At 45.2% G+C, this 19,925-nt stretch overlaps 1 protein-coding gene across 6 annotated transcripts in view; it reads right to left on the reverse strand.

The window, feature by feature from the left end:
* Positions 1 to 5,680: 5,680 nt before the first annotated feature.
* The window catches only part of SFPQ (splicing factor proline and glutamine rich), a 33,813-nt gene continuing 19,568 nt past the window's right edge, over positions 5,681 to 19,925 (reverse strand). For all 6 annotated transcript variants that reach the window (XM_069756819.1, XM_069756822.1, XM_069756817.1 and 3 more), the window contains 3 exons: positions 9,172 to 9,218; positions 5,842 to 5,901; positions 5,681 to 5,746 (listed from right to left, as the gene is read on the reverse strand). Coding sequence is in view for 1 of the 6 variants with exons in the window: in XM_069756822.1 (XP_069612923.1) it covers positions 9,195 to 9,218 (24 nt within the window). In the remaining 5 variants the exon portion in view is untranslated. The remainder of the gene's footprint in view (positions 5,747 to 5,841; positions 5,902 to 9,171; positions 9,219 to 19,925) is intronic.

Genomic DNA, 19,925 nt, shown 5'->3' on the forward strand with positions numbered 1-19,925 from the left:
ACTAGCTGTGTCCCATACATGACTTTTGCCAACTAATCCGGCCTTTTTGTGGCTTGATTTAAAAAAAAAAAATTGTTTTCTTACCACTCTTTCATGAAAGTAGAGATTTGTGGAGTATGACACTAGTTGGCCTATAGACAACTTCTCCCACCTGAGCTGTGGATCACTGCAGCTCCTCCAGAGTGACCATGGGCCTCTTGTTGCTTCCTTAGAGCTCTCCTTTTGCTTGGGATATCAGTTTAGTTAAATCATGGTAGGTTTGCATTTTTGACATACTCCTTTATGGATGCGATCTGCTCTGTGAGATGTTCAAAACTTCAAAAGGATTTTTTAATTAACCAATTCTTGATTTATTCTTCTCCACAACTTGATACCTGTGTATGGTCCTTCGTTTTCATGATGCCTGTAGAAAATAAGCTTGAAAGGGAAGGGTCATCTTCCTCTGTACCGGTCAGTCATTGTTTGTTTACTGCAACTTTATTTTGTATGTAACCCCTTGTCATGTAGAGCACCATGGAATGAATGGTGCTATTAAAAATAATCTTTAACCCCTTCGTGACGGAGCCAAATTTTTTAAATCTGACCAGTGTCACTTTATGTAGTAATAACCCTGGAACGCTTCAACAAATTCCAGTGATTGTGAGTTTGTTTGTTCGAGACACATTACTTTATGATAATGGTAAATTTAGGTCGATATGTTGTGTTTATTTATAAAAAAAAAATCCGAAATTTGAGAAAAATGTTAAATTAGCAATTTTCAAACTTTGAATCCCTTTAATCCAGATAGTCATACAACAGCAAAATAAACATTTCACTCATGCCTGCTTTACATCAGCACCATTTGTAAAATGTTATTTTATTTCGTTAGCATTTTAGGTTTAAAAATGTAGCAGTAATTTTTTCATTTTTTCCAAGGAAATATATATACAATTTTTTTTTAGGACTTATCCATATTTGAAGTGCCTTTATGGGTCCAATATATTGGGAACCCCCCCTAAAAGTTATACAATTTTAAAAACAGCCTCTCCCTGACATTGAAAACTGCTGTCAGGTAGTTTATTAACCCTTCAGGTGATTTTCAGGAGTACAAAGAGGAATTGATTGAGGAAAAGGAGTATACTACTAAAATGGCACCGGATCTCTTCCTGGGGCTGTGGGAGAGGGACATCTTCCAGTCTCATCCAGTGACGTTATGCTCTGGTGTAGTTGCATGGTGGCGTTATATTGATGACGTGCTCCTCATCTGGCAGGGCACACAAGAAGATCTGCATTCCTTTTTTTACTTTTTAAATGATAGTGAGCGCAACATCAGGCTTACTTACCAAAGCAGTAGTCAACATATTGAATTTCTGGATGTCTCCATCCAGGTTGACCATATGGGAAACATCCAAACTGATCTTTTTCGAAAAGAGACTCCAGCAAATACCTTACTACATGCCACTTCCCAACATCCAAGGCACTTAAGAAATATTCCAACTGGACAATTCCTTAGGGCCAGGAGGACTTGTTCTAACGATTCTATTTTTGAAAAACGGGCCAATGACTTATACACAAGATTCAAGGAACAAGGCTATGGTAGAATAACTTTATGTCAAGCCTATACAAGAGCCCATATGAGCAATCGCAGTGATCTCTTAAAGAATAAAATCAAGAGTGAAGGGATGTTTGATTCTAAGGTACAGTGTATTTTGGATTTTAACTCCCGTAGCGACGAAATGTACAGAATACTGCAAAAACATTGGTCTGTCTTATCTCTTGATAAGACTGTCTGCTTTTGTGGGTGATACTCCTGCGGTCCCGTACAGAAGAGCACGAAATTTGCGTGATCTTTTAGTACACAGCCATAAGGGGGACAGCAAAATTTGTTTGGATCCAAGGGCCCTGCGTGGGGTTGCTCTCCATGTGGAAAGTGCATGGCGTGTAAGAATGTTGTGAGGGCCAAAGAATTCGTTAATGCGGATTATAGCAAGAAATACATCATTACGTACAATATTAATTGTACTACTAGAGCTGTCATCTATCATGCCACGTGCCCATGCGGCCTTATTTACATTGGTATGACTACTCGGGAATTCAGAAGACGTGTTCGAGAGCATGTTTTGGATATAGAAGGTGCAAAGGACACCGATGACACTACTCTGTTGAAACCTATCCCACGACACTTCAAGGAAGTACATAACTGTGATCCCACTAACTTGTACTTTAAAGGCATTGATCGAGTATTTATTGGACCACGCGGTGGAAACTGGAAGCGTCTCCTAGCACAAAAGGAAACTAGGTGGATTTTTAAACTAAATACTATCTCCCCTAGTGGATTGAATGAGCACAACAGCTTCCAACCTTTTTTATAACTGGGATCCTTTGCAGCCATTTTAGTAGTATACTCCTTTTCCTTAATCAATTCCTCTTTGTACTCTGAGAATTAAATATTTAATTTTATGTATTTTTAACATGGTTTTAATGTGTTTTTTGTATCTCTTGCTGAGCTGACTTATTTCATGTGTGTGGTAGACGCCTGGATTCTCTGCCACCTCTGGTATTGATAATGTTTATATACGTTAATATCTTATGGTCGGAAAAATACGGTATATAAGACGCACTTTTTTTCCTCCAAATTTGGGAGGAAAGTGTGGGTGCGTCTTATGGTACGGATGTAGCATGTGGGGAGGGGGGCAGCAGTGAGTGGGATCGCAATGTTATCCCACTTCAGGATGTCCCCACTGCCTGAGGAAACCATGTGGTCCGGATGATTAAGTGCAGTGAATATTCATTAGCGGCTACCCACCCACCTATCAGCTGAGCAGTGAGCCAGAGCAGCAAATGAATACTGCACTTAAGCAGGGACACACATGGCTTCTCCAGCGCTGATTCCTGCAGTAGCTGGGGAGGTCTGTGTCCAGGGAAGAGGAGGCAGCAGCAGGGGACAGAGGAGAGAGGAGATTGCTGCATACCTGCCTGCCATGCCTGGGCTGGAGGTCAAGTGCTGTGCACAAACAGGACCTGTTTGATGTCAGGAGTGGGCGGGCTGGAGCATCACATGGCAGCTCAGAGCCCTCCCTCTTCTTGACATCACCACAGGTCCTTCAGGCTCCCCACTAGAATCTGCAGCTTCCTCAACCTGTGCTGTGGAAAGGAAACGAGGGAAGGCTCTGTGTGCAGTCATGGGATGCTTTTACCTCACCACAGTGTGGCTGGCTGCCACATTTAAGAGGTTACTTAAGTATATAACCTGGTGCACAGCCTAAAGACAAGAGGTGCTCAGGTAGGTTCCAACACCATACCATACGTAACAAAACCTGGCACTCAACTTTTATGTCTGAGGAGATATTTATTAATCAGCAACGAAACGTTTCGGCCCTTTACAAACTGGACCTTCATCAGTCACGTGCTATTAAGCGTGTAGTTATAAGCAATGTGCTCCTATGAGTAGGCAAGATATAGGAGTAGCTGGCAGGAAGCAGATCATGTAGCTTTAAGGGCAGAATCCATGAAATGGTAGCCGTCACGACGCGGTGTCCACCGCTAGTCCAGGCGCTATACTGGGAAGGTCCAGTTTGTAAAGGACCGAAACGTTTCGTTGCTGATTAATAAATATCTCCTCAGACATCAAAGTTGAGTGCCAGGTTTTGTTACGTACATTTAAGAGGTTAGTCTTTACAAAACACAATACAGCACTCTGCCACTCCTCCTGGAGTGGTGCTTTCAATATAAGCCCTGTGCCCCCATTCTTATACTCACCCTCCAGCATCTTCATATAGTACTGTACAGACCACACTGGTCCCACAGCTTCCAACATAATAACATACTATTATATATAATAACACCACATATATTAGTATGTTATTTATGTTATTAAATATTTTACCACATTTTTTGCTTCAAATATTTTTTCCCCCTATTTTTTACCTCTAAAACCTGGGTGCGCCTTATAGTCCGGTGCGTCTTATAGTCCGAAAAATACAGTACATGTCAATGTGATTGAGTAGACTACACTGAACCCCCTTTCTTGGTCCTATTTGAGAGTATTTTCTCTTGTATGTTTAGACAATGTTCATACATACTTTGGCCCAGTACATATAGGGGTGTATTGTCTTTATGAGATTGTTTTTTTAACATAACACATGACATTGAAAATCCTAATATTCATTACCCTATTTATACATATATTTATGATTGCATATATGTGAGTTACGTCCAGGTGTCCACTTTTTTCTTCCTGTATGTGTGGTTCTCATCCTTGAATTATACTAATTCTTAATACTTTTTGTTTTTTTAGGTTTGTGATTTGAAAATAAAAATATATTTTATTCGGATTTGCTCTTGTGTGGAGCCTTTGTATAGGTGTATTTATTTATATATTTCAATGGGTTTTATTAGGATATGTATTTAGGTCTTTTTTTTCCTTAGTATTGCGTTGGTGATAATTGCATCACCTGGACAGGCAAGCATTCAATCCCCTGTGCAATACTAAGGAAATCCAGAAAACATGACCTGTTTGTGGCTCTTGAAGACCAGAGTTGGGGAACACTGCTCTAAGGCTATGTGCACACGATGCGGATTTCCACATAGAAACACTGCAGATCTGCACTGTGATGTACAATGTTATTCAATGGGATAAAAAAAAAGCTGTTCAGATGGTGCGGAAAAAATCAGTGTGGAATTGCTGCGGATTTCAAAGAAGTGCATGTCACTTTGTGCGGATCTGCAGTGTTTCTGCACCCCTCCATGATAAAAATCCGCAGTGGCAAAAACCGCACAAAAAATGCATAAAACCCACAGCAAATCCACAGCTGTGGCTTCTGCCAGGAGATGCGGATTTTGTGCAGAAAATTCTGCACCTCTTTTCCTACGTGTGCACATAGCCTTACATCTCAGGTCAGTTAAAAGACGTATTGGCTGTCATTAAGGGGTTAATGTTCTCAAACAAACCTTTGAGGCCTTCAGATAACAGAGGTAGGTATACTGAGAATAAATGACACGGCTGGACTTTAAAAACTACTAATTATGTTCTGGAGGCAATTGGTCAATTTTATTTAGGGGTATTCGACTACAGGGGGCCCAATACAAATTGATGTCACTTATCAGATTTTTTTTAAATTAGAAAATCATGAAAGTTCTTTCCTAGCAACTTTGTTGGTATATCACAAAACTCCAATTAAAAACGTGTGTAATGTGAAACAAAGGAAGAGGTTGGGAAAGTTCATGGGCTATGAATACTTTTTCAAGGCCATGTAAAAGAGGCAGACATAATGTGTGGCTAGATACTATTAAAGCCAAGTGACTGGTAATTCAGTTTCTTTGAAGTCTGGCAGGTGCTAGCAGATAACGAATAATCAAAGCTATGCTACATGTTAATGCCTTTTCCAAGCACACTATACTGGGTTTTTCATATCAATCTCAAAGATCAATATATTTTTGATACAGAACCCATAGCTGGATTTTTTCTTCCATCACTGCTCTTGTACACTTAGAAGGCACCCAAGGCTTTTAATATGTTGTCACTTAATCTTTCCCCAGGACAACATCCTAGTTCATGAGCAGATGAACACCTTCTGCAACGCTCCAGGACCATTTAGGACTAATTTACATTATTTTTTGTGATAATAAGGTTGAATAGCCATTTATGTTACATCTGATCAACCATTTTAGAGTTGTAATTTTTGAAAGAAGAGTCGTTACAGAGAATAAGACAAAGCAAGTTTATTTACAACAACAAAAATAATCCATTTCAAAGTCAATAGCAGTCCTGCAAATGAAAAACAAGACATTAAAAAAAGCATTGCAAATGGTGGTTAAACATATCACACGTTGTGATAACTTGCAATATAGACTGAACACTACCTTTCTCCCCTTTAAGTCAACTTCATGGATACAGTGCAGGGTTAGACACTTCCAGATTGCCTGTAAAATGTAAGTGCAGAAATTATATTTTCAATAAATATCTTACATGCAATAGCATACAGTGAACTTGGAAACTAAATTGTAGAATACCAATTTAGTCACTGGATTTTTAAGGAGCATGGACAAGTTTTTATAATCCAAAATCAAATAGTTTCATAAGGGGTGTCTTAGGGTACGTGCCAACTATCAATAGCAGCGTTTTGGCCAGGTGCGCTGCATTGTACAGTTCAAGCAGTGGATGGGATTTATAGAAATCCCATTCCCACTGCTTCTAGTTGACGCAGCATAAACTCACCAAATGTAAATCCGCATGGTTCAGTGAACACATGTGGATTTACCTGCGTGATTAGAAAGCAGGGCTTTGAACAGTGAAAATAAACTGCATCCAAAGCCATGCCACATCATGATTGTGGGAACGCAACTAAGTGAACCTGTCACCAGGTCTGGCCGATAAAGAGCCACCACTTTTTCAGGGTTGATTTACAGCATTCTATAATAGTGTATGTCTGCCCCAAACCCAACCTGCAAGAGAAGAACGGTCGGTCTGATGGGCATCGCTGGTCTTGGTCTGGCACCTCCATCTTCTTGTAATGCAGCCCTCCTGCTTTGCTTCGTGTGGATAATGTGTCTTCTTGGCACCGCACTCCTGCACAGGTACACTTCTCTGACCTGTTGAGGGCAAAGTACTGCACTGTGAAGATGCCACACTGCAGTACTTTGCTCTGCCCTTGACAGTGCATAGAGGTACACCTGCACAGGTGCGCTGTGCTGAGGAGACGATGACAAAGGGACACCATCCACACAAAGCAAACAGGACGTGGATCGTAAGATGGGAGGCGACAGACCAAGACTGGCAACGCTAATCAGACAGCAGGCAAGTATAATAAGATATTTTTCTTCCCTTACAGGTCAGATTGGGGAAGATATACAGCATTACAGAATGCTGTATATCAGTCCGGAAAGGTGATGGCTGTATCTCTTATCGGCTAAACCTGGTGACAGGTTCTCTTTAAACCTTGATTCAGCAAATCATGCAACAAAACTGACACTACATATATCCAAAACTTAGGTAAAAGGCTCATTCATCAAAACAATGCTGACCCTAGCAACAGATCAAATGCCCTTTGAGCTATTAAAATGGGAACTTTCACCATTTCTAGCATGTTAAAACCGAGTGGCTGCAAAGCTGAATAAAACAGATTTTAATTCCTGATCTCTGTTGCAAAGATTTTAGTGCAAATATAATGTATGCCAAGACTATTGGCATTATCAGAAATTCTTTCCTGGGGGCAATATAGTTTCTTTGTGATGTGGACCTGACCAATCATAAGGCGGCAAAATGCAAGAGGGGAAGGGGAGTAGTTCAGACTAGTACACACATAGAAAGGTCCACTGCAGATTTTTCCGCAGCGGTTTTGATAAATCCGCAGGGCAAAAAAATGCGTTTTTCCTGCGGATTTACCGTGGTATTTGTGCGGTTTCACACCTGCGGTTTTCTACTATGGAGCAGGTGTAAAACCGCTGCGGATTCTGCACAAAGAATTGACATGCTGCAGAAAATAAACCGCTGCGTTTCCGCACGTTTTTCTTCTGCAGCATGTGCACTGCGGATTGCGTTTCCCATAGGTTTACACTGTACTGTAAACACATGGGAAACCGCTGCAGACCCGCAGCTGCGGAAATGCAATGGCCTTACACTGCCCAGTGTAAGGTTGCGTGCAGTATTTTGTTTTTTTTCTGTGGTTGTCCCAAAACCTTAAAGGTACCGTCACACTAAGCGACGCTGCAGCGATACCGACAACGATCCGGATCGCTGCAGCGTCGCTGGAGAGCTGTCACACAGACAGCTCTCCGGCGACCAACTATGCCGGTAACCAGGGTAAACATCGGGTTACTAAGCGCAGGGCCGCGCTTAGTAGCCCGATGTTTACCCTGGTTACCAGCGTGAAAGTAAAAAAAAAAAAAAACACTACATACTTACCTTCCGCTGTGTCCCTCAGCGCTCTGCTTCTCTGCCCTGTGTAAGCCCAGCGGCCGGAAAGCACAGCGGTGACGTCACCGCTCTGCTTTCCGGCCGCTGGGCTTACACAGGGCAGAGAAGCAGAGCGCTGAGGGACAGACAGCGGAATGTAAGTATGTAGTGTTTTTTTTTTTTACTTTTACGCTGGTAACCAGGGTAAACATCGGGTTACTAAGCGCGGCCCTGCGCTTAGTAACCCGATGTTTACCCTGGTTACCAGCGAAGACATCGCTGAATCGGCGTCACACACGCCGATTCAGCGATGTCAGCAGGAAGTCCAGCGACGAAATAAAGTGCTGGACTTTCTGCAGCGACCAACGACATCACAGCAGGATTCTGATCGCTGCAACGTCACGGATCGCTAGCGATATCGTTTAGTGTGACGGTACCTTAAGGGTTTCCTGATGCCAGCAGCTATGAGAATCCTGACAGATTTCTATCTGCAGCATGTCAATTCTTTCAGCATTCTTGCTGCAGCTTTCACCCATACAAAGTAAATTACCCCACATGAACATAATGTATCCCCCTTGGTTTCAGCATATTTTAGAAGCCAATTTTCACCAGTTTCTTTATTCAACTCTGCTGCCACTATTCCATGACTTCAGTTTTACAACAGACCAGTCACCAATTTTGACATGTTAGCTTTATGATTAAATTGCTATGGACAAGCAGGCCAGTGTTTAAGAGAATCAGCAGGTTTTTGCTACCTCATCTGATGTGGGGGAAGAAGCTGAATCCAGTGATGTATCACAGATTACTGGGTGCAGCTTTATGACAGCTTAGATTTAGAATGAAGCAGAGCTGAGAAAGCTAACCCTGCTCACATCAGGCTCTCCATGTATAAAGTTCATAGTGAGGTGCTTAGCTGCCAAACTAGTCCACCAATGTTAATCTTCGTGATAAATGCTTCAGTTAGTTACCACCACTCAAACTGCTAAATTCTGTGTTTGACCTTCCATCTCCAGGTGTATTTAAATTACATGGCAAAAACCTGCTGACAGATTCCCTTTAAAAGGCTTTAAAAAGTCATACAAATCTTTGGTATGACAGAACACGGTCCTGAATTTTGAATGCACAAAATTTACATCTGCCTTTACAATGTGCATTTTGTTTTGTGTATACAAACATTAAGGATATTGGAGTCCTAAACAAAGTTACACATTTTATGAATTTGCATTCTACAATCGACAAGAGCAAGAAGGTCCTAAGTTTATATAGTCAGCTGCTCTCTCCCAGAAAACCCAACATACCTTTAGCAGGACAGTAGTTTATGTCAGCCAGTGTCTAGATTCCATACCTACAGATAAGAGTAAGCATTGAATAAGTAACAGTGAAGTAAAAGGAAAAATCCTGAAAAAGCAATCTGAAGTGTCAAGTGAATCTTGGGGGCAATAGGTGGATAATCTACCAGATGACTGGATTTAAACAGGCAGATGAACTAATACTGATTTAGTGACTGAACAGGACTGATTAAGAATTATTACTAAGCACGAAATGTGCTGCATTTAGTCAAGTTTTTAGAAATTCAATTATATATCAGCAATACAGACTGAGCTGGTGCTGCAGTTTAAGCCTGTTAAATTGTGTACAGTTTACAATTATATAGGGCCGACCTGGGCAAAGTGTGGCCTGCGGGTCACATCCAGACCTCTGGCTGTTCCAGTCTGGGCTATGTAGCAACCAAGCCAAAAGGGCTGAACAGTGGCCCACGGGTCGCACGATGCTGCTGCCATACCACTCAGCGTTTCAAATTCACAGGTACCTGAATCCTTAGGATACAGGTAGTGGTGAACAATAGAGGGAGCCGCAGGCTCCTTCCACCACAGCATATGAGTGATATTGCACACGCAATGAAGTCACTACATCGCGTCTGCTGTGCGGAGTGTCAGTGCACATAGCAAAGAGCGCCGAGGGAACAGGAGCAAGGCACAGTGTGGGGGAAGCCCCTGCATGCTGTACATGGGCAGTCTGTGGTGGGGGGGACCTCCATGGTGTACATGGGAAGGCTGTGTGGTGGGAGGGACCTCCATGCTGTACATGGGAAGGCTGTGTGGTGGGAGGGACCTCCATGCTGTACATGGGAAGGCTGTGTGGTGGGAGGGACCTCCATGCTGTACATGGACAGGCTGTGTGGTGGGGGAACCTCCATGCTGTACATGGGCAGTCTGTGGTGGGGGGGACCTCCATGCTGTACATGGGAAGGCTGTGTGGTGGGAGGGACCTCCATGCTGTACATGGGAAGGCTGTGTGGTGGGAGGGACCTCCATGCTGTACATGGGAAGGCTGTGTGGTGGGAGGGACCTCCATGCTGTACATGGACAGGCTGTGTGGTGGGGGAACCTCCATGCTGTACATGGGCAGGCTGTGTGGTGGGGGGAACCTCCATGCTGTACATGGGCAGGCTGTGTGGTGGAGGAACCCCCATGCTGTACATGGACAGGCTGTGTGGTGGGGGGAACCCCCATGGTGTACACGGGCAGGCTGTGTGGTGGGGGGGGACCTCCATGCTGTACATGGGCAGGCTGTGTGGTGGTGGAACCCCCATGGTGTACATGGGCAGGCTGTGTGGTGGTGGAACCCCCATGGTGTACATGGGCAGGCTGTGTGGTGGGGGGGTTATGGAGACCTCCATGCTGTACATGGGCAGGCTGTGTGGTGGTGGGACCTCCATGCTGTACATGGACAGGCTGTGTGGTGGGGGGAACCCCCATGCTGTACATGGGCAGGTTGTGTGGGGGAACCCTCATGCTGTACATGGGCAGGCTGTGTGGTAGGGGGAACCCCCATGCTGTACATGGGCAGGCTGTGTGGTGGGGGGAACCCCCATGCTGTACATGGGCAGGCTGTGTGGTGGTGGAACCCCCATGGTGTACATGGGCAGGCTGTGTGGTGGGGGAACCCCCATGGTGTACATGGGCAGGCTGTGTGGTGGGACCTCCATGCTGTACATGGACAGGCTGTGTGGTGGGGGGGAACCCCCATGCTGTACATGGGCAGGTTGTGTGGGGGAACCCTCATGCTGTACATGGGCAGGCTGTGTGGTAGGGGGAACCCCCATGCTGTACATGGACAGGCTGTGTGGTGGGGGGAACCCCCATGCTGTACATGGGCAGGCTGTGTGGTGGGGGGAACCCCCATGGTGTACACGGGCAGGCTGTGTGGTGGGGGGGGACCTCCATGCTGTACATGGGCAGGCTGTGTGGTGGTGGAACCCCCATGGTGTACATGGGCAGGCTGTGTGGTGGTGGAACCCCCATGGTGTACATGGGCAGGCTGTGTGGTGGGGGGGTTATGGAGACCTCCATGCTGTACATGGGCAGGCTGTGTGGTGGTGGGACCTCCATGCTGTACATGGACAGGCTGTGTGGTGGGGGGAACCCCCATGCTGTACATGGGCAGGTTGTGTGGGGGAACCCTCATGCTGTACATGGGCAGGCTGTGTGGTGGGGGGAACCCCCATGCTGTACATGGGCAGGCTGTGTGGTGGTGGAACCCCCATGGTGTACATGGGCAGGCTGTGTGGTGGGGGAACCCCCATGGTGTACATGGGCAGGCTGTGTGGTGGGACCTCCATGCTGTACATGGACAGGCTGTGTGGTGGGGGGGAACCCCCATGCTGTACATGGGCAGGTTGTGTGGGGGAACCCTCATGCTGTACATGGGCAGGCTGTGTGGTAGGGGGAACCCCCATGCTGTACATGGACAGGCTGTGTGGTGGGGGGAACCCCCATGCTGTACATGGGCAGGCTGTGTGGTGGTGGAACCCCCATGCTGTACATGGGCAGGCTGTGTGGTGGTGGAACCCCCATGGTGTACATGGGCAGGCTGTGTGGTGGTGGGGGGGGTTATGGAGACCTCCATGCTGTACATGGGCAGGCTGTGTGGTGGGGGGAACCCCCATGCTGTACATGGGCAGGCTGTGTGGTGGGGGGAACCCCCATGCTATACATGGGCAGGCTGTGTGGTGGGGGGGAACCCCCATGCTGTACATGGGCAGGTTGTGTGGGGGAACCCTCATGCTGTACATGGGCAGGCTGTGTGGTAGGGGGAACCCCCATGCTGTACATGGACAGGCTGTGTGGTGGGGGGAACCCCCATGCTGTACATGGGCAGGCTGTGTGGTGGTGGAACCCCCATGGTGTACATGGGCAGGCTGTGTGGTGGTGGGGGGGGTTATGGAGACCTCCATGCTGTACATGGGCAGGCTGTGTGGTGGGGGGAACCCCCATGCTGTACATGGGCAGGCTGTGTGGTGGGGGGAACCCCCATGCTATACATGGGCAGGCTGTGTGGTGGGGGGAACCCCCATGCTGTACATGGGCAGGCTGTGTGGTGGGGGGAACCCCCATGCTGTACATGGGCAGGCTGTGGGGGCGGGGAACCCCCATGCTGTACATGGGCAGGCTGTGTGGTGGTGGAACCCCCATGCTGTACATGGGCAGGCTGTGTGGTGGTGGAACCCCCATGGTGTACATGGGCAGGCTGTGTGGTGGTGGGGGGGGTTATGGAGACCTCCATGCTGTACATGGGCAGGCTGTGTGGTGGGGGGAACCCCCATGCTGTACATGGGCAGGCTGTGTGGTGGGGGGAACCCCCATGCTATACATGGGCAGGCTGTGTGGTGGGGGGGAACCCCCATGCTGTACATGGGCAGGTTGTGTGGGGGAACCCTCATGCTGTACATGGGCAGGCTGTGTGGTAGGGGGAACCCCCATGCTGTACATGGACAGGCTGTGTGGTGGGGGGAACCCCCATGCTGTACATGGGCAGGCTGTGTGGTGGTGGAACCCCCATGGTGTACATGGGCAGGCTGTGTGGTGGTGGGGGGGGTTATGGAGACCTCCATGCTGTACATGGGCAGGCTGTGTGGTGGGGGGAACCCCCATGCTGTACATGGGCAGGCTGTGTGGTGGGGGGAACCCCCATGCTATACATGGGCAGGCTGTGTGGTGGGGGGAACCCCCATGCTGTACATGGGCAGGCTGTGTGGTGGGGGGAACCCCCATGCTGTACATGGGCAGGCTGTGGGGGGGGGGAACCCCTATGCTGTACATGGGCAGGCTGTGGGGGGGGGGATCTCCATGCTGTACATGGGCAGGCTGCGTGAATTCTTAAGACTGCTCAATATTAATTTCAACACATCATTTAATGGCAATATTGTAATATTAATATTCAGCAGAATTAATTTAAGCCCATTGGTTCAAGTTTATTGCCCACCCCCGAAGTAGGGCAACTAATGCATCTAGTATTCGAATGCTAGATTATGGGCTACAGAAAATAAGCCACTATTCCCCATTAGTCCACAAAACTTCCTGCCTAAACCAATTTACTTTGAGACAGCACCCAAAAACCCCATTACATTCCCAGGTTTTTGTTTTTTGCAGTTTAAAGGTACAGTTTACTTAAATATTTACTGAATTTTAATTCCAGTCAGCATGTCTGCACCTTTAAGCAGCATCTGGATTCTGACATATCGCTTCTGATTTGTTTTCAAATGTGACATTACTAATACTTTTAAAACACAGTGCAGCACTTTATCAAGATATAGATCCCCACTGCTGAATTTATTACTGCTTATAAAGTGAAGCATCACGCCCATACAATTATGTACCCATAAATATACAAGCAGCCTTACAAATACTGCTCTTTAGACCACTGAAGTTGAAGCATAATCTCAAATTAGAGGCTTCTATATGGACTAATTAAAAACAAATCCTCAATTCAAAATCATACCATTTAACAAAACTTCATCTGACGACAAACTAAAGAAAAAAGTCGTATATACAGCTAGTTCATTACAAAATTAGTTCACATACACAAGCACATCAAGCCTTCCACCGGCTGAGAACACTGGTCATTGCAAGTCCTAAAAAACACCTTTAATAAATCCAGGTTTAACCGATGCAATGTTCAACCTTTGAAGATTCTGTCCAAATTCAGTTGAAGCCCTGTTCAGCAAGACAGTCTGGCTAGAGCCACGTTTATAAAAAAAAAAAAAAAATCACTGGAATTGTTCATATGGAACATCTGATCTCAGGATATGCAATGCACATCTTTTGTATGTTTTATCAGGAAAACCCCTGTTTACACCCTGAATGTTCAAGATTATTGCAATTATTGTGAAGTTCTTTAACTAAAAGTGGCCAGTGTTATCATTTCTATTCTGAATTGGTCTATAATATTTCAGAAGAATCACCATTTTACTGTTGGTCTGAGAGGAGTTAATTACACTAGGCTCTGTACAAATGGATCTAGGCAAAGCCATCTGTCTTAAAAGGTAATCTGAAAGTAGGATCAACACAAGCTGTATGTGGGCATACAGAGGTATTTTATTTAGTTGGAAAAAAATTATCTGGAAAATATGGGAGCATTTAAAGGGTCTTTCCCACTAACAAAGGTCAATTTTAATAAATAAGTTTTGGAATTATAATTTCCATAGTTGGATGAGTTTAAATAAAAGGTTTGTGCCAAGATCACCTTTTAAATGTGCACCTGCGGTGTCTTACCAGAACATGGTCTGATCATACCGCAACTCTTGGTCAGTTGAGGACAAAAGAGTATACAGACATTACAGCATGGGATCACAGCTGATTTTTCTCTGAAGTAATACATTGTTTAAAAACAGGCAGTGAAAGGTTTTATCTCACAAAAACAATCAGCTGTGATCCCATGCTGTAATCTCTGTATACTCCTTCGCATCCTCCCCTGCGCGGGAACAGTGATATGATCAGTCCATGTCCCTGTACGGTCAGACACGGCCATTACACAGAACACGGCAGGGGCACATTTATAAGATTATCTCAGCACAGAAACACCAAAATACATTTAAGTGTGGAAGTTATTATTCCAAGACCTATTGATTAAATAGAAGTTCTATTTGTGGGTAAACCCCTTTAAGATCTCAAGGCAGATTATTACACAGATCTATGTCTCGCCCATATCCAATTTTAAAATAAATGGGGTATTGCCAGTGAAAGACTTGTACTTTTTGGATAATGACCAATTGCACACAGCTCTGCAAGACGACTAGAATGTAGAAATACCAGGAGTCACTAGACAGCTGACAGCACTGGGAAGAGCTGATTGAGTTTATAGTAAGATAGATAAATTAGTAAAGATAGTCATTTCATGTTTCACACAGGAAAGTCTGTGCTGATGATCTCACTACAAGGCTGTAGCCAATTACAACTAGCTTTAGCTTCCATCTTACAGGCAGCCAGTGTGACAGAAGGGGCAGCACAGTCAAGCGGACAGCAGTTTGAGCTAAAACTGCAGATGTGTTTGTATTGAGACAAGACTCCGCTCTGCAGAGCTGTGTGAGAACTAGCACAGTAGAGGGTCCAGGAGAGCAGTCAGGCATTGCCAGGAAGACATGCAGTGATAAGCTCTGGCTACTGATTCTCTGGGGGATCTGTGTCCAGCCCTTAAAGGGAACCTGTCACCCCCAAAATCGAAGGTGAGCTAAGCCCATCGGCATCAGGGGCTTATCTACAGCATTCTGGAATGCTGTAGATAAGCCCCCAATGTATCCTGAAAGATGAGAAAGGATAGCGGTCCAGTCTGGGCCTCCCATTTTCATAAGATGACGTCTTGTATTCACACTCCGGCACAGGCGTACTTTATCCTGTTGAGGGCAGAGCAAAGTACTGCAGTGGGCAGGCACCGAGAAAGGTCAGAGGCCCGGCGCCTGCGCACTGCAGTACTTTGCTCTGCCCTCAAGGGCAGACAGTACGCCTGCGCCGGAGATACGGCATGAAGACAAGAGCACGTGATCGTAAGATGGGAGGCCCCGCCCATCAGATCGAAACGCCCGCGTGAGAGTAATCTCACCTCTTTCAGGGTACATCGGGGGCTTAGCTCAACTTCCATTTTGAGGGTGACAGGTTCCCTTTAAGTGCAGTCTGAGTTGGCATAAAATGTACTGACTTCTAAGATATTGGATACAGTAGGTTAGTGCAGGATGCTGTAAATTTTTTCATAAGAATTTGTGAAAGTTCTGAAATTTCCTATACATCTGTTCCATGATCTTGACTTTGTCAAGATGAATCTGTGCTGCACTTTATGTACATGCTTAGTAGTGAGGCAATGCATTAAAGGGCGTCCAGCACCTCATGCATCAGAAGCCTACACAACCAGTAAGGCTCATGGGAGAAGGCAGTTGACAAAACTACTGCTCTGATACAGAGGTGAGGTGCCGAGAACCCATTTATGGTTTAGTTGAAATCTGCCTTTAGAGTATTGCATTTGTTGGAAAGCTTGAAACGATATCAAAAGCCATCATTGACATACTGAAGTCAGTCCACAGCCCCTCTGAATAGGCATCAATTAACAAGAAATTTTACAGGCTTTAATAATCTCCACCTTTTAAAAACAGCCTGCCAAGTGTTACCTGCTTTGAAACGAAACCTAAAGGTACCGTCACATTTAGCGACGCTGCAGAGATACAGACAACGATGCCGATCGCTGCAGCGTCGCTGTTTAATCGTTGTGTGGTCGCTGGAGAGCTGTCACAGACAGCTCTCCAGTGACCAACGATGCAGAAGTCCCCTGGTAACCAGGGTAAACATCAGGTTACTAGGCGCAGGGCCACGCTTAGTAACCCGATGTTTACCCTGGTTACCATTGTAAATGTAAAAAAAATAAAAATAAACACTACATACTTACATTCCGGTGTCTGTCGCGTCCCCCGCCTTCAGCTTCCCTGCACTGTGTCAGCGCCGGCTGTAAAGCAGAGCGGTGCTGACACCGTGCAGGGAAGCTGACGCCGGGGGACGCGACAGACACCGGAATGTAAGTATGTAGTGTTTTTGGGTTTTTTTACATTTACAATGGTAACCAGGATAAATATCGGGTTACTAAGCGCAGCCCTGCACTTAGTAACCCGATGTTTACCCTGGTTACAAGTGAAGATATCGCTGGATCGGCGTCACACGCCGATTCAGCGATGTCAGCGGGTGATCCAGCGACGAAATAAGGTGCTGGCCTTCTAGCTCCGACCAGCGATATCACAGCAGCATCCTGATCACTGCTGCGTGTCAAACACAACGATATCGCTATCCAGGGTGCTGCAACGTCACGAATCGCTATCGTTCTAAAGTCGCTCAGTGTGAAGGTACCTTAAGATACTTTCAACAAGGACTCTTCTTGATTAGGATTATTGACATTTGACCTCTAACATACAGAATAATGCTTGTGCACAACCTCTGTTTTTGGCAAGGCCATTTTTTTCTTCTCTTGGTCACAATCGTCTCAGGAACAGCCCCATTTATCTGAACATTTATGTGGCTATCAGCTGACAGCTGTAAGCAGGGGACTTGGGATCAGATCAACAGATTTGAGTCTGCTAATCATTTCCTTATTCATGAATCGCACAAGTGCAGCAAAGCTTCTTAGAAGCAGTGTGCTCATAAAAGGCATCCTGAGGGTAAAGCCATGGCGTGGTTATGATCATTGACGCGAGCTTGGTTGGCCACACACAAAGAAACATGCTTTTTTAGTTTAGTTTTTAACAAGACCTTAACCTCTTTACAATTATTTTCACTATTTTGCTCCCTTTTTCCCCCAAAGCCATAACTTATTTCTTTCAATATGGCAGTGTCAGCTTTTTTTTACAGACTGCTGTACTTTTGAACAACATCATTGATTTTACCATATAGTGTACTGGGGAAAAAAAAAACCCAAGTGCAGTGAAATTGCCATGTTCACTGAGGGTATGTTCACACGTTCAGGATTTCCATCCTTTTTTTTTTTTCAGGACAGTTTTTTTTTTTAAAAACTGCAGCTCTTGGCAGAAAACGCAGGTCCTTTTTTTGGTCCTTTTTTGATGCGTTTTTTGATGCATTTTTATGCAGTTTTCTATGCAGAGACTGTTTCCTAGGAAGCTTTTTAGGGCTAAAATGGCTGAAAATACCCTAACCCTACCCCTATTCTAACCTTAGTGAAAAAAAAAATAAAAATTCTTAATTTTTTTATTGTCCCTACCAATGGGGGTGACAAAGTGGGGGGGGTGTCATTTACTATTTTTTTATTTTGATCACTGAGATATAACCTATCTCAGTGATCAAAATGCACTTTGGAGCGAATCTGCCGGCCGGCAGATTCGGCGGGCGCACTGCGCATGCGCCCGCCATTTTGCAAGATGGCGGCGCCCAGGGAGAAGACGGCCGGACGGACACCGGGTAAGTATAAGGGGGGGGGGGAGATTAGGGCACGGGGGGGGGGGGGGCATCGGAGCACTGGGGGGGAGGGCATCGGCGCACGGGGGGGGCATCGGAGCACGGGGGGGCAGGATCGGAGCACGGGGGGGCAGCCACACTCCGCCCACGCACTTCCGCCCGCACTTCCTGCTGCAGCGGTTCTGCACATCAAATCGCAGTAAAACCCGCAGATATATTTTTGATCTGCGGGTTTTACTGCGATTTTGACCTCACAATGGAGGTCTATGGGTGCAGAACCGCTGCGGTTCAGGAAAAAGAAGTGACATGCTCCTTTTTTGCCGCAGCTATTCTGCTCGGCTTTTTAAACGAAATTACGGACCATGTGCACAGCAGTGACTGTTTTCCATAGGGTTACATTGTTATGTACCCTGCATGGAAAACTGCTGCGGAACCGCAGCGGCAATACCGCTGCGGCTCCGCAGTAAAAAACGCACTGTGTGAACATGGCCTAAATGCTAAAACTGACCTGCCATTACGATTCCTCAGATCACTATGAGTTTGCAGATACAAAACAGGTATAGTTTTTTTTTTATGCAAGATGAAAAGTCCAAAGTTTAAAATAAGAAAAACTAATGCCATTTTCCGAGACCATAGCTTCTCCATTTTTAGGGATCTGGGGCTGGTTGAGGGCTTATTTTTTGCGCACAGAGCCAACGTTTTTATTGATAGCATTTTGGGGCAGATAGGTTTTGCAATGTTGCAGCAATCCAAGAACGGAATTTGGGGCTTTTTATTCTCTTTACGCAGCTTACCAGAGTAGTTTATATTTTGGTAAAACAGGTATTTCTGAAATCAGTGAAGGCAAAGGTTTTTTTATGGTTTTATTTTGAAAGGGGCAAAAGGGGGTGATTTGAACTTTATATATAAAAAAACCTTCTGCAGATCCCCAACTGTCATGGCAATCCATCGGCACCCCGTGGTAGGGGCAGTCTTATGACATTAGTTTGTGCAAGTTAAATACTGCTGTCAAAAGATTGACAGTGACATTTAACATGTTAACAGCTGCAGGTGGATTCCACCAACAGTATCTACAGGCACATGGCAACTGATCAAATCAGCAGTCATGTGCCAGGAAAGATGCGGGTTCAGCACTGGAGCTCACATCAAATGCAAGGATGTGACCCATGATGTACTCATAGGTCATGAAGGGGTAAATTTAATATGGTCCGTTTATACAGTAACGAACACCTGTGGTAAAGACCATGTTAAACAGTCAAAAGCATGTTTTTACTATGCAAAAAATGCATGCAATGTTTCATTTTAATCACCATGGTATGATTGCAGTCAATCATTCTGCAAAGCCCTAGCTTGGACGGCCTCTTAATTTTATGCTTTTATAACTTCCCATCAGGATAAACACAACCCTAACAGTTACTTTTTTTAAGTTTATAAATCATTGCAATAACCATCTCCAATTAAATGTATTCATAATTTGAACTAGGAAACTAGAATACAGTACTACACGTTGTAAGACCTATCAAAATACAGGGGGCTGTATGCGTCATACTTTTCCATTTAAAAAAGAAAAAAATACAAAACTGCATCATGACAAGTCTGACACTCAAAAGAACATTTTAAACTATGTCTTGCCCATTTTAGTCAAGGAATATGCTGCCATAAAGGCATATATCCAGCATAAGGCAGGTAAGTGAACCTAGACTTGCATTGACCCAGTTCTAAGGACTGCAGAGTATATTTAACTGTGGCTTAGTAAATGGCAACATTGTGCTCTCAATTTGAATGAACCTTTAGGAGTAAATTATATAATGCACATCTATCTAGGCAGA

The sequence above is a fragment of the Ranitomeya imitator genome, chromosome 3, assembly GCF_032444005.1.
Source record: "Ranitomeya imitator isolate aRanImi1 chromosome 3, aRanImi1.pri, whole genome shotgun sequence".
Taxonomy (NCBI): domain Eukaryota; kingdom Metazoa; phylum Chordata; class Amphibia; order Anura; family Dendrobatidae; genus Ranitomeya; species Ranitomeya imitator.